The 13,943-nt window shown below is 40.2% G+C and overlaps 1 protein-coding gene across 1 annotated transcript in view; it reads left to right on the top strand.

The window, feature by feature from the left end:
* The window catches only part of WARS1 (tryptophanyl-tRNA synthetase 1), a 41,530-nt gene that overhangs the window by 14,098 nt on the left and 13,489 nt on the right, over positions 1–13,943 (top strand). The window contains exons 4-8 of the mRNA XM_054025765.1: positions 4,574–4,682; positions 6,218–6,337; positions 6,925–7,107; positions 10,498–10,598; positions 11,885–11,997. Of these exons, the coding sequence (XP_053881740.1) occupies positions 4,574–4,682; positions 6,218–6,337; positions 6,925–7,107; positions 10,498–10,598; positions 11,885–11,997 (626 nt within the window). The remainder of the gene's footprint in view (positions 1–4,573; positions 4,683–6,217; positions 6,338–6,924; positions 7,108–10,497; positions 10,599–11,884; positions 11,998–13,943) is intronic.

Genomic DNA, 13,943 nt, shown 5'->3' with positions numbered 1-13,943 from the left:
TTTTGAAGAGGTTGCCCTGTTTTGTAATAACTTTCAGAACATGTGGAATGTGCTGTGGCCATGCCTGAGTGTCTTACCTGCCCTCAGTTGACCCCCAACTAGATTCTTGGGACTTGGACAGAGAGGGGCCCATGTAGAATTGTTACTGTGGCTCTGAAATGAGGTCATCATGCTGTTGCATTGTCTGGGTATGTCTACGTTACCTGCCAGATCGGCGGACAGCGATCGATCCAGCGGGGGTCAATTTATCGCGTCTAGTTTAGACGCAATAAATCGATCCCCGAGCGCTCTCCCGTCAACTCCTGTACTCCACTGCCACGAGAGGCGCAGGTGGAGTCGACAGGGGAGTAGCAGCAGTCGACTCACCGCGGTGAAGACACCATGGTAAGTCGATCTAAGTACGTCGACTTCAGCTACGTTATTCACATAGCTGAAGTTGTGTAACTTAGATCGATTTCTTCCTCCCCTTCGTCTCCCACCTCCCCCACCCCCTGTCCCCAGTGTAGACCAGGCCTCAGAGAGTACATGAGCTACGGCCAGGTTAAGTACTGTTGGAATTGAAGGAATGCAGCCCATGTAAAGAATGTGCATCTAATTGAAAGCATTTTACTTTTTATTGTTACGATTTGTAAGATAAGAATAATTGAAAGAGGTTAGAGAAAAAAATATTTATTTATTTTGTGTGTAGTCAAGTTAGTTTCCCTGTTTGTGTGGGTCTGTCACATAGCAACATGAGAGAGAAAAACATTTTAAATAGGAAAATGGGGTTGTGGAAAAACAAAGTCATCTGGGGGCACCCAAGGGTACATGCAATACCTGAAAAGGCTTTTAACTTGCTTTTTGAAACTGATGTTGATGGTGTCCATTTAACATTTTGCATCTCCTTACTTTTTTAACTGTGCAACCTTAACATTGCATTAACCCAGCATTTGTGTGTTAATCATAGAATCTAGAGATTGAAAGACCTTTTATGTCATCTGGTCTGTCTCTAGGTGGTGGTTTTATATTATTTAGCACTTTGCCTGGTCAAGGAGAGGAAACAGAGAAGTGAGGAGGATAAGAGATCTCTACTGTCATAATCCCTTGATGATTTATGGCTATCAGTTAACTGAAATAACAATGAGTGGCATTGAATATATTGTAAATGAGTGATACTAAAGAACAATGGGGCTTAGTATTAGAACAATGTAGCAATGTAGTTAGCTTGCGTTGCTTGGGCTACTTATTGTATACCTACACACTCGTTGATTTTTGGCCTGTCATACTGTAATTGTAGATTGGGAGGGAGTGATTTCCTTTAAGTTTCTTGGAAACGGTGTGGGCTTTTCTTCATGAGAATACTGAGCGCTCCATGAAAAGAAGGTAGTTTGTCAGCAGTACATATTAACTTCCTGCTACTCCTTTCTATACAAATCTTAATGTCCAAGATTCTAATAACAAGCAGTTTCCCTCTTTAGGGCAGAGTGAATTTCTGGTGCTATTTCAAAAGTCTATTGTGACTGGTTGGACCCCCCCTTCCGGGGTGCCACCTGATGTGCTAGGGTCCCACTGAGCCCACCTGGCCCACCAGCCAGGGTCCCTCCCCCCCCCCGTGCTGCTGTGTCAGGTTTTCAAGCCTCCTTCTAGTACACACACAGGTAGGAACACACCCAGCTGTAAAATCACACAGTCTGTGATCAGCTGTCTGTGGAAGGACTCAACTAGGGGATTGCCCAGCACTCCTGTGCCCATACCCTCTGGAGTGCAAACCCAAAATTATATTGTTTTAAGCTCATGAAAATCGCCCCCTCCCTCAGTGTGGAGGAAGATATGCACTGCTTTTTGCCCTGCCCCCTCAGTTATGAATTGCACAAACTGGGTTTTAGAAAACAAAACAAGTTTATTAACTACAAAGGAAACAGAACAAAGCAGACTACTGAGCAAAATAAACAAACATGCAACCTAAGCTTAATTCACTAAAGAAACTGGTTACAAATAGTAATTTCTCACCCTAAATATTGTTTTAGGCAGGTTGCAGAGTTTCTACTACTTAGAGTTCCAGGTATTTCTCTTAACTGGCTAGACCCCTGTCTCAGCCTGGTCCCAGTCCTTTCTCCCCAGATCAGTCTTGGATGTTTACAGCAGTTTTCCTGGGTGGGGATTCAGTGAAGAACCAGTGACCTTGATTAACTCACTCTCCAGCCTTAAATAGAATCTTTTATTTCCCTGTTTGATCTCCATCCCCCTTCTTCAGTGGAAAAGTACCAGCAGTGTCCAAGGTGGTATTTCGTACATCATCAGATGACCTTGCAGTGTTAAAGCAACCATGAGACAAGGTTTATTTGTAACATCCACAGGAGGGAACTCCAGGAAGATGGGAGATCACCATCTTCAAAGACCCATTGTCTTTCCTAATGGCCCATTCAGGTTGATTGCATACTGTCTGGTAAGCGTTCCCCAAGTACACACACAGTTGTAATTGTTACATAGTCGGGTACAGAAATGATACATGCATACAAATTGGATAATTACATTCAGTAAATTATAACCTTTTCAATGATACCTCACATGACCCATCTTGCATGAAACATATCTTAGTTATGCCATATTAATATCATAACAATATTTCTATGAAGAATATAGGGGCATAATGTCACATCTATAAAATAATAATTATAATATATGGAGATATCCTATCTCCTAGAACTGGAAGGGACCCCAAAAGGTCATTGAGTCCAGCCCTCTGCCTTCACTAGCAGGACCAAGTACTGATTTTGCCCCAGATCCCTAAGTGGCCCCCTCAAGGATTGCGCTCACAATCCTGGGTTTAGCAGGCCAATGCTCAAACCACTCCCCCCTAGCACTATTGGAGATAGCCACCAGTCCCGTCATAGAAAGGTAGGGCTGCAAGGGACCTGGAGTAGTAACCTTGTCCTTCCCCTGCACTCTGAAGCAGCACCAAGTAAACTTTAGAGTGACCATCCCTGACAGATGTTTGTCCAACATGTTCTTAAAAACCTCCACTGACAGGAATTCCACAACTTCTTTCCTTGGAAGCCTATTCCAGGGCTTAACTATCCTTAAGATTTAGAAATTCTTCTTGATAGTTAACCTAAATCTTCATTGCCCCAGATAAAGTCAAGTGTGGAGAACAATTGGGGTCTATCCTCTTTATAATAGCCCTTAATATATGTGAAGATTTTTATCAGGTCCCCCCTTAGTTGTCTTTTCTCAGGAGTAAATCTATTCTGTTTTTTTAATCTTTCCTCATTGGTCAGGTTTTCTATGTCTTTGATCATTTTTGTTGCTCTCCTCTGGACTCTCTCCAGTTTATCCACATGCTTGGTAAATTGTGACACCCAAAACTGGACACAATACTCATGTTTACTTTAGACAGAAGAAACCAAAGTGCCAAGAAATAAGGTATAATTCAGTGGAATATCCTTTTTCTCACATAGTTGTCTTGAACATGCACAGACCTGCATAGCCAAACTGTAGAAACTACATGCAGGTTTCAAGGGCACTTACTAGGAAGGAATGAAGATTTTCTTCACTGAAGCACCTTGCAGGAAAGCTTCTGTAGGATTTGTAGTTTAAGGAGGGGAGAACTGTGATGGATGAGCAGGTGCTATATATTAATCTATGAATACTGATATGTAATAATGTCATGAACGCTGTAAGTAATCTGGTCAGTGAGGTAAAGTTACTGTATAAACACGGCGAGTTATTAGACTTTCCTATATGAATGCATTGATCTAACTTAATAAGAGCACTATGGGAGGAGACAGGAAAACCGCACATTAGATCTTGATAAACAGCCTCCAGCACAGTCTTGCAAGAAAATGGGGCTCGCTGTTAGCTTCAAGGAACCTGTATAGTGTCCTCAGTAAATTGTTTTGGCAAAAATGAGGTGCCTGGAAATCAAAAGAACGAAAAACAGCTAAAAGCCCTTCTCAGGGAGCGAAGAGGCAGTCAGTTATCAGAAGCTGTCTAGGGTTGGCACAGAGAGAGACTGCAGGGGGAGTCAGAAAAAGTTGGGCCTTTCTAGATCCAGGGAATGGTAAACTTTAGGGAACACCTAATATGTTTACAGTCTTATCTGACTGTTTTTAAGATCTGTTTTCTTTGAAACACTTTTGTTCTAAATAAATACTTGGCTTAAAGGAGGCTTCTTGGTCACTGTATTAATCATTATCACTGCTTCCAGAGGGAAGAGAACTGTGGGAACTGAGGATAAGTCAGGCCTGCTGAGATAATCATGGTTAGTACCAAGGATTGCAACCAAGGACCTAGTCTTAAAGTAGGAGAATCACACAACTCCACGTGGTGGCTAGAGGTCTGAGACCTAGGAGAGGGTGCACTTGATGTGACCAGGAGAGGTGAGCGGTGCATTCGCCTGCTAACAGTGACAAGAACGAGCAGATGTTTGTATGCTTTACAAGCTACTTAGTTAACCACTACCCAGATTCTTTTTGATCAATGCTTCTGATTTTATATTTCTTTGCCATTGTGCCTAAGCAATATGTTGTGTTTAAATCCATGAGTGGGTTTTAGCTAGCAGTGTATATAATTTGTTGTGCATTTGTTCTTTCAGTTCGATTTGGAAGCAGTAAAATTGATAAAGAGCTAATCAATCGAATAGAGAGAGTTACTGGAAAAACACCTCACCACTTTCTGCGCAGAGGCATCTTTTTTTCTCATAGGTGGGTGAGGTTTTCTTTTTGATCCTCTGGTAATACCCAGAGACAAGTAAACACAAAAATGTATGGATCAGGATACATGCAATTTCCATTAATCTCAGCAAGAGCAGCCTGTGTCCAACAGAGAGCCATATTCTACTCTTATTTACACCAAATCAAAAACCCAGAATAAAGTGCTTGAAATTAATGAAGTTATTCCTGGTTTACAATTTCATCACTGGGAAGCAAAACCTGGCTCCCAAAAAGTAGGGGAAGTTTGGGGAAAAAATGCATGGGGAACCCTTGCTGTTTCATCCTCCTACTCATTCAGCCTTGTATTATGAGAGAAGGCACTTTCTGTGTATGGACTTGTGATTGAATAAATGAATAACATGGAAGATATCAAGTGGAAATACAGTTGTTAAGAGTATGAGTACTCTTTCATCTCACTGATTTAACAAAAGACAGTTTCTTTTGAAATGTGAAGTCTAGGGAGAAATCCTAGAAATTCTGAAGTGTCATAGGTCCTCTTGAAGTTAGGTACTAAAAAGTTAAAAGCTTTCTAAAAAGTAAATTGCATTTTTATTTTAGCATGATTCATGGCCATGATAGGAGTTGATTTTTAAATTATCTTACCTATGCAAAAACTGTTTGCATCCATTTTAGTCATTAAGGAAAATGTGAGCGAGGTCAAAAATGTGCATTTTTTTAAAATTAGACCATGTTAAGTAATCGGGGGGGGGAGGGTGCAGGTTTTGGTTCAAAAGCTGCCAGTATCAAAGTGTCTGATTCAGCGGTTCCCCATGCACTGGCTTCTCATTGACTTCAGTGAGAGTTCCACATATGTAGCAACAACAGAACTGGGTTCAGGAGGAGTATTCTAAACTATCTGGAGAACTAAATCTGCTTGGGCGCCAGCATAACTTTGAAAGAAAGTTTTGTATGGTTGTAGGAAATGAGAGGGGTGGGGAAGGAGTTGGGTTTTTGTTGTGCTGTGTTTTGTTTTGTTTGTTGGTAGGGGAAAAGTTATCATTCCAAGAGTGAACATTTTCAAGTGTTGAATACAGTATAATTTCCAAACATGGCCATACGCTTAGGCCCCAATTCTGTATTGGGATCTGTTGGCATAGACCTCCATGCTCATGCAGAGTCCCTATTGACTTCAATGAGACTCAGCATGGACACATGGGTCCATCATTTGATCTCAATAGACATTTGGGGCCTTAATTTGTTATCATACAGTGCATATACAGGGCCTACATTTTTCTATTACATAATTCTGTTTTGCCTTTTTTTTAACTAAATCTTTTAAATGTGCTCAACCAATACCTTCTCTTTTTAAAATAACTTTTATGAAGTGTACTATATATGAAGACTTTTTAAAGTTACTATATTTGGTTTGTGAATACATTTTGCATTCGAAAGTTTTCACTTTTCTGTTCAAAATTTTTACTGTAGCTTGCCAGCTGTTCCTTGTAGAGCTAATTTATTTACCTACATTGGTCGTCTTTGGTTAAATTCTATAAGTCACACCATGTTTCCTCTGTTTTATTTTCTAGAGATATGAACCAAATTCTTGATGCATATGAAAATAAGAAGCCCTTTTACCTTTATACAGGTAGAGGCCCCTCCTCAGAGGCAATGCATGTTGGTCATCTTATCCCATTTATTTTCACAAAGTAAGTAGCTTCTGCCTCTAAGTTGCTAGTTTATTATTAAACAAATATTTGGTTCTCATCTGAAATATTGAACAGTATTTAGAGCTATAAAAACTGTACATCATACCCACTATCTATGTTACTTCAGCTGCATATAAAATTAAATGCAAAAATCTTGTTAATGAAACTCTTACAGTGGCCTGGTTAAAGCAAGTCTATTGCTGTCCCTTCACCACTGTTACCTCTCCCACATGGCACATACACATTCTTCTCCATTCTTCTTTTTCTTGTTAAATAGGTATCAAAGAGGCAAAAAGTACAGTATGGTCACTAACATAGCATCAGAAACCTTGAGTCTGATTCTCCACTCCTCTGGGTAACCATTTACATCTGTGGCACATGCATGTAAAACACTAGTCCTGAGGCGAGCGACTGAAGAACTCTGATTTGGTAGAATTTTCCATCCATTTTAGATAAGCATATGTACAAAGCAGTGGAGAATCAAGCCCCTTAACTTTATTACTGCCTGAAGTCATTTAAATATTTTGGCTGTGCAACCCATTTGCTTTAACTTGTGCTACAAAATAAAATATTTTTATTTCTATTAGGTGGCTGCAAGAAGTATTTAACGTTCCCTTGGTTATACAGTTGACTGATGATGAGAAATACCTGTGGAAAGATCTGACAATTGAGAAAGCTTATGAATATGCTATAGAAAATGCAAAGGACATCATAGCCTGTGGTTTTGACATCAATAAAACCTTTATCTTTTCTGATCTTGACTACTTGGGGTAAGGTTATAAGAATTCGTAAAACCTCATGATCAAAAGCTTTCAAATAATCTCTGTGATCTTGCAACAGCCAGCAATATAAACACATTGCTATGTATCTAGATCTGAAATCTTCCAGGCAATTTTTGCACTACTTAACACAATACCTTATTGTCCGTGTTTCTAATATATTCTTTGCAATGTATGAACATGTGTGTATTTATAACAACATAAAATATACATCATATTTTATATATTTAATATAAGTATGTAATAAAGAGAATATTATAAAAATAACTGAGAGTACATAGGCCTGGTAACGTCAAGACTGAAGCTTCATTTGTTTAGGATGCTATCAAAACCTCAGATGTCTTTATAGTCTCATGTCATAGCTTTTTTGGGCTGCGTTCTTTTTCTGTTTGGGATAAACAAGTTACTTTCATGTTGATCTATGACTGTAATAGAACTTAAATGGTTCACATTTTAACTTCCAGTAAGGGTGAGCTGCTAATACAAATCCACAAGGAAAAGAAGCAGCCATCATGGTTGCCTGCTTCAAAGGAAGAAACCCCCATAGAAGAGATTGAAACTTTAGAAGTCATGGTCCTGATTCTCCTCTCACTTAAACTGGTGAGAATAAGGAACTTCCATGGAGACCTTGGGACAAGGGAGTATGCTGTAGAGCCAGCACTTCCCTTTTTTGTCCCCCATGGTGTTGGCTCTCACCTCATTAAAGAGGAGAGGAAAACACTGTGCATAATTTGCTCGTACGGGACCCATCCTGCAAATCTTCCTTACCTGAGTAGCTCATACCCATGTGAAAAGGATCCCATTGACTTCAGTGGGACTAGCCATGTGAATAAAAATACTCACTAGAGTATTATTACGAAACCTTTTTTCTATGTAGAGTTTGCAGGAAATAAAACAAGTTTTGAAACAAGGGGCAAAGGAATATATTGTAATAATGGAGCAACTTTAGCTGCTTGCAGAGCCTTTTTTTTTTTTTTATTTATATTTTAAAACTTGTTTTTATAAAACAGAAGAACAAAAATACATATATAGGATCAATGCTTGGAGAGATCCAGGCCAGTTTGGGAGCCTCCAAGTCATAAGACCTCAGGTATTTTATATTGATTTAACATTTTAATGGCAGTAGAAATGGCATCTAGTTATGAGGAAGAACAAAGCAGCTGAGAAGTTCCAAACTCTCCAATCTCAGATTAATTAACAAGATTTTGAAATATCTCTAATAAATTAGTTCATTTCCTCCTGCCTGCCAATTTCAAAAAAATGTATAAGGAGGGATTTTCAAAGCACTCAACTTTGGCCTAGCTCTGCTCCTATTGGTGTTAATGGTACTCCCATTGACTTCAATGGGAGCGGAGTTAGACCAACACCAACTGCATCTGAAAATTCCACCCATACCATATGTACAGACACACTCATGTTGTACAAACATATTGGAGTATATTTGGAGACCTATTTTAGCCTTGAACAGAAATAGCAGCAATCTCTGCTGAGTGGCAGTTGCTGGAGCTGCAGTATTTCTATATATTCTCATGCATCTGCAGCTATTGAGAAATGTTCCCAAGGGTGTAAGGTTATAGCTGAGTGTCCGTTAATCTTCTTTCCAGGGAAAGTGAATTAAAAATTCATAAAGCTTTATCATCAAAGAACAGGTATATTTTGCTTGTAGTGCATTTTGTAAGCTTGTATACTTACTACATTTAAGGGGAAAAATCATACACTCTCAAGAAATTTAGAGTAAATGTTGAAAAGTTTAACATCAAGGCCATATCTATACTACCACTTACGTCGGCAAAAGTTATGCTGCTTAGGGACGTGAAAAAACCACACCCCGAGCAACATAAGTTTTGCCAGCATAAGTGGTATTGTGCACAGCACTATATCGGCAGGAGAACTTCTCCCGTCAACGTAGCTACCACCGCTCATTGAGGTGGATTTATTATGTCGACGGGAGAGTGGCTACACAAGTAATTTTACAGCAGTGCAGCTGCATTGGCACAGCTGTGCCGCTGTGAGCTCACTAGCGAAGTCATGGCCTAACTCTGCCTCCTTGTGCCTATGCATGTAAAATATGGGCTCTCTTCTTAGAATTATTTATAAATACAGCACAAATTTGAATTTCTTACACAAACTTATACACAACAAAGTATGTAATTTTCAAGTGAAACCTGAGGTTTTATGTCTTAATGAGACTTGAAAATCAAGCCAACTTTTAATAAAATTAATTCAGATTATTCAATATAATTACACCTCTACCCCGATATGACACGACCCGATATAACACGAATTTGGATCTAACGCGGTAAAGCAGCGCTCCGGGGGGGCAGGGCTGCGCACTCTAGCAGATCAAAGCAAGTTCGATATAACGCAGTTTCACATATAACGCGGTAAGATTTTTTTGGCTCCCGAGGACAGAGTTATATAGGGGTAGAGGTGTAATATAAAATGTATATAATTAATATAAAATTATTCAGAAGATATATAGATCTTCCAGAAGAGAAGAAGAATGTACTCTTGTATGCTTAGGGAAAGAGTGTCAGTTAGGTGTTCAGATACCATGATAATGACCGACATTTAAAAACTATGATAGTTCAGGGAGGGCTTGGTGACTTGAGGACTGTGTTGGAGGTTTTCACTAGCCTTACCTCCTCCTGTTTCTTTTTTGTTTGTTTCTTTTTTTTTTCATGTAGCAAAAAGAACTTCCAAGCCTGTTCTCGTGAAGAAGGGTTTCTCTGGGTATCTTGCTGCAGTGTCTCATGGAAGTTGTAGTTCAGGTGCGTCAAGCTCCTTTTCCCTATTGGCCAGCCTGACTTGGGATCTCCCATGATACAACACAGTCTTCCTCTTGAAGAGGGAGGAGATGCATCATAGAAGTCCCTGGCCAGGGTGCATCATAGGAGCTTTAGTCTGCCAGGAATCCCAGCCCAGGGAGGAGAACAAGGACAGGATGCATCTGAACCTCAATTCCCATGAGGCACCTCACTAGTATTTCCAAATCAAAATATATTGATTTTTCAGGCATTTGGGGTTTGTTTGTTTTGTTTTGTTTTTACAAAAAAATTAAAATTTTCTACAGAAAGCAAACACTTAATTTTGTTAAAAACCCAATTTTCCATTGAAAACCAGTTTTGGCTGAACATTTTTGACCAGCCCTACTGACCACTTGTATGTAAGCTTGCGAAGAAAAGAATATAAACTTCCAAAATTATTTAAACTTGGTTTTTTAAAAATTATGTTCTAAATGTATTAATAAATACTAGGAAGCAGTGCTTCTAAGGTGGTCTGCCAATCTACCCATGTTGTATAGATGTTATTACAGAAATGTAGTCTACCCTCTTTGACACTAAATTATCTCCCTTTGACTCCCTCCCCCGTTTTTTACAGGATGAGTTCAGGATTCTACAAGAATGTTGTAAAGGTTCAGAAGCATGTTACATTTAACCAAGTGAAGGGAATCTTTGGCTTTACAGACAGTGATTGCATTGGTAAGAGCATGAATATGAGTTACTGGAAAGGACTGCTGTTTGCACTTTGTGTGATACCAAAGGCACCTTGATTGTGTAAACAGACTCGCACCTGCTGCTTATTGGAAAAACTGAGAGGAGAAGCACAAATATTAATGTTTTGAACTGCTCACGTAGGACGTAGTCCTGGAGTCCTTACTCAGGCAAAACACCTTTAGCTATCACTGTAAGTTTTCCCAGTGTAAGGGCTGCTGTTTATGGCCTTGATGGCAATGAAGTATGAAATACAGGAGTTGTTGATGTGCATGCAATGTCCACAGTGCAGAGAGTAATTCTTTGTGTAATTTACTGCTACAACTAATACTTAATAACAACACTTCTATTGCACTTTCTACCTTAAATGCATTTTTTTTTTTTAGGATAAATTCTAGGTATACTATCAATATTTTTCAGATGGGAAAATAAAATCCTAAAGACCTTATTTTCAGAGATGCTGAGCAGCCACAGCTTCTGTTGACACGGTTGTAGGTCCTTAACACCCCTCACAATAAGGCTCAAAATGCTTTGGGGCTCAAATATGAGATCAGAACTCAGGAGTTCCTGGCTCCCAGCCTTGTTCTTGAATTACTAGGTCAGGCCTCTCTTGTAGCTTCTCAGAATATGTTGTTACATTCTGGGATGCGATTCCCACATATTGGCTGGGATCTGGATAGAAAAAAACATGTTTGTTACAAACAGCCACTGTTATTTATGCTTTGTGAGGACATTGAGCACTCTTTTCCAGTTTGGGGAAATCTACCATTGCCCTTCTTTGATTTGGGCCATGAATCTCATGGGGGATGGGCAAGGAGGTCATACACCCCATCTCCTGTGCCTCTCCTGAAGAGGGCAAAAGGCATCTTTGGAAAAGTCTGAAGCATGAGATTCGATGATAGTTACTGTCTTAATGTAGAATGAGCATATTGATGGCAGTGCAGAGCTTTCTGTTCTCCCCATGGCCTGTGAAAGAAGGGAATGAACAGGGCGATTTCACAGATTTCAAAGCCAGAAGGGGCCAGCCTAACGCCTCATCCTCACACAGGCTGCAGAATTGCTCACAGAAGGTGGATTAAAACATACCTTTTAGAAAGACAGCTGTTCTCATCTTGCTGAACCAAATAATTCACTTTTCTATGTGGTGATAGACTAAATACATCTCTATAATACAGTTCTTAATTATCTTACTGTAGTGTTAAAGATGCGTGTGTTGGATGTAATTGAACTGGAAAGGGGGAAATAAAAATGTTCTAAAATGTGTTCTTTTCTAGGAAAGATCAGTTTTCCTGCTATCCAAGCTGCTCCATCCTTTAGCTCATCATTTCCACAAATCTTCAAGGACAAGAAGGACATTCAGTGTCTTATCCCATGTGCCATTGATCAGGTTAGAAATTATTGTATTTTATTTTGGGATTTTTAAAATGCACCCATCAGACTTTTGTTAAGTGACTAAAAAAATAGAAAACATCCTTCTCACAGGCAATCTCCTCAGGCAGAAGCCTGAGGATATTGTTAGGTCTTATACTGTGTCCTGATAGGAATAATACAGGCTGTCTCAGCCCAGTAGGGACTTTACTAATTTCATACTGATTCCCATTAAGTCTTGAACCTGTCATGATATCAGACTAGTCCCTAGTGTGCAAGTGTACATGAATGTACAATGGCCACATGTGGCTCTTACAGATCTCAAAGCACTACAAAGTCAGTATCATTATCCCTGTTTTACAGATGGGAAAACTGAGCTACAGGAAAGAGAAGTGACTTCCCCAAGATCACCTAGCATGTCAGTGGCAGAGCCTGGAATAGAACTTATGTCTCCTGAGTTGTAGTCTGGTGGTCTTTCCACTAGACCACACTATATATTACTCATGGGTGGGAATTCCACAGCACTGCACATGTGCAGAATTCATGTCCCCCTGCAGATTTCTTTGCTTCCCTGCAGAAAAATGCCTTCTGATGGGGAAGCAAAGGGAATCCACAAGAATGATCATGCCCCCCCAACTGCTCCTCCCCAGCAGCATGGGCATGTCAGTTCGGGTGCCCGGGGCAGCCAGCGGAGATGTAAATCACCCCTGGGGCTGGGCTGGTATGCGTGCATGGGGAGATGTCAATCACGCCGGGAGGGGGGAGAGGGGGTATATGCGGGGGAACAAGAGAGGCTCTGTCCCTCTTGCTTGCTATTACAGCATGCCCGGCGTGGGTGGCAAGGCTTCAGGATGTTTCTGAGGAGGTAGGCATGGGACAGGCTCAGTCCCCTCAGGCAGAGCAGAATGTAGCAGACTGCGTAAAAGTTTTAAGGCTCCTTTACATTGCCAGAGTGGGCTAAAGGACAGAATGACCTTATAAATGCTTATAGTCTAAATTTAGAACTGGTCTAAATTTTTGGACTGAAAAATGTTCCAATCAAAATATGCTCTATGAACTGTTTACTCCTGACCTTTCTGGAGATGGTTAGTAGCCAATATAAATTGTGAGTTTGATACCCCAGCACTCACTTGCTCCTCAGTTGCCTATGATGTAATACTGAGTGCATATATTTGTTGACTAATAACTAGAAATAAAGAGTCAAACCTAGCTACATTACCATTAGACAAAAGAGGTTTCGGGATATCCTCCAATGCTCCCCATTCCCGTTCTCCATCCATTGTAGTTTAGTTTAAATAAATTACCAAAATAATTGAAACTGGCATGATTATATTGTGTTATTTTGACAAATAAAATATGCAGAATTTTAAAATATTGTGTGCAGAATTTAAAAAAATTTGGTGCAGAATTCCCCCAGAAGTGATATACATGTACAGGCATCATGGTTGTCTCTGCCCATGCCTTCAGCACCAAAAGCATAGGCTTCCCTGAGCCACTTAGCCATAAGGCTCTCGTAGGGCTTGTCTACATGACACGACAATGTGTACTAGAAGGGTCTGATTTCTAAAATGCACTAATGTACTGAGCATGAACTGGCCTGTGTTCACCCTACTTGCATGCACTAAAAGCTCCCTAGTGCGCACAAACATAGTGTTGTGCGCGCTGGGTCAACTCGGTCCAGTTAGTGCACAGCATTCATGCATTCCAGAAAAAACACCCCTTTGGTGCACATGGCTGTGCCATGTAGACAAGCCCATAGTCATTGGAGACAGCTGCTAGAAGATGATTACATGCACCAAGCTATTGCATTTACATCCTGTGACCGGGGCCCCAGGGGGCCACACTGTGATTGCTCAATTAGGGCAAACTGCAAAGTATAGGGCAGACAGTCCCCAAAACTGGTGGTTATTCTATACTTAGATTCACCAAACCAGCAACAAAACAGCTTCTACAATACAAAAACAC

Source organism: Malaclemys terrapin, chromosome 4, assembly GCF_027887155.1.
Source record: "Malaclemys terrapin pileata isolate rMalTer1 chromosome 4, rMalTer1.hap1, whole genome shotgun sequence".
Taxonomy (NCBI): domain Eukaryota; kingdom Metazoa; phylum Chordata; order Testudines; family Emydidae; genus Malaclemys; species Malaclemys terrapin.
Note: the sequence above shows the minus strand (reverse complement) of the source record. Positions and strands in the feature narration are given on the sequence as shown.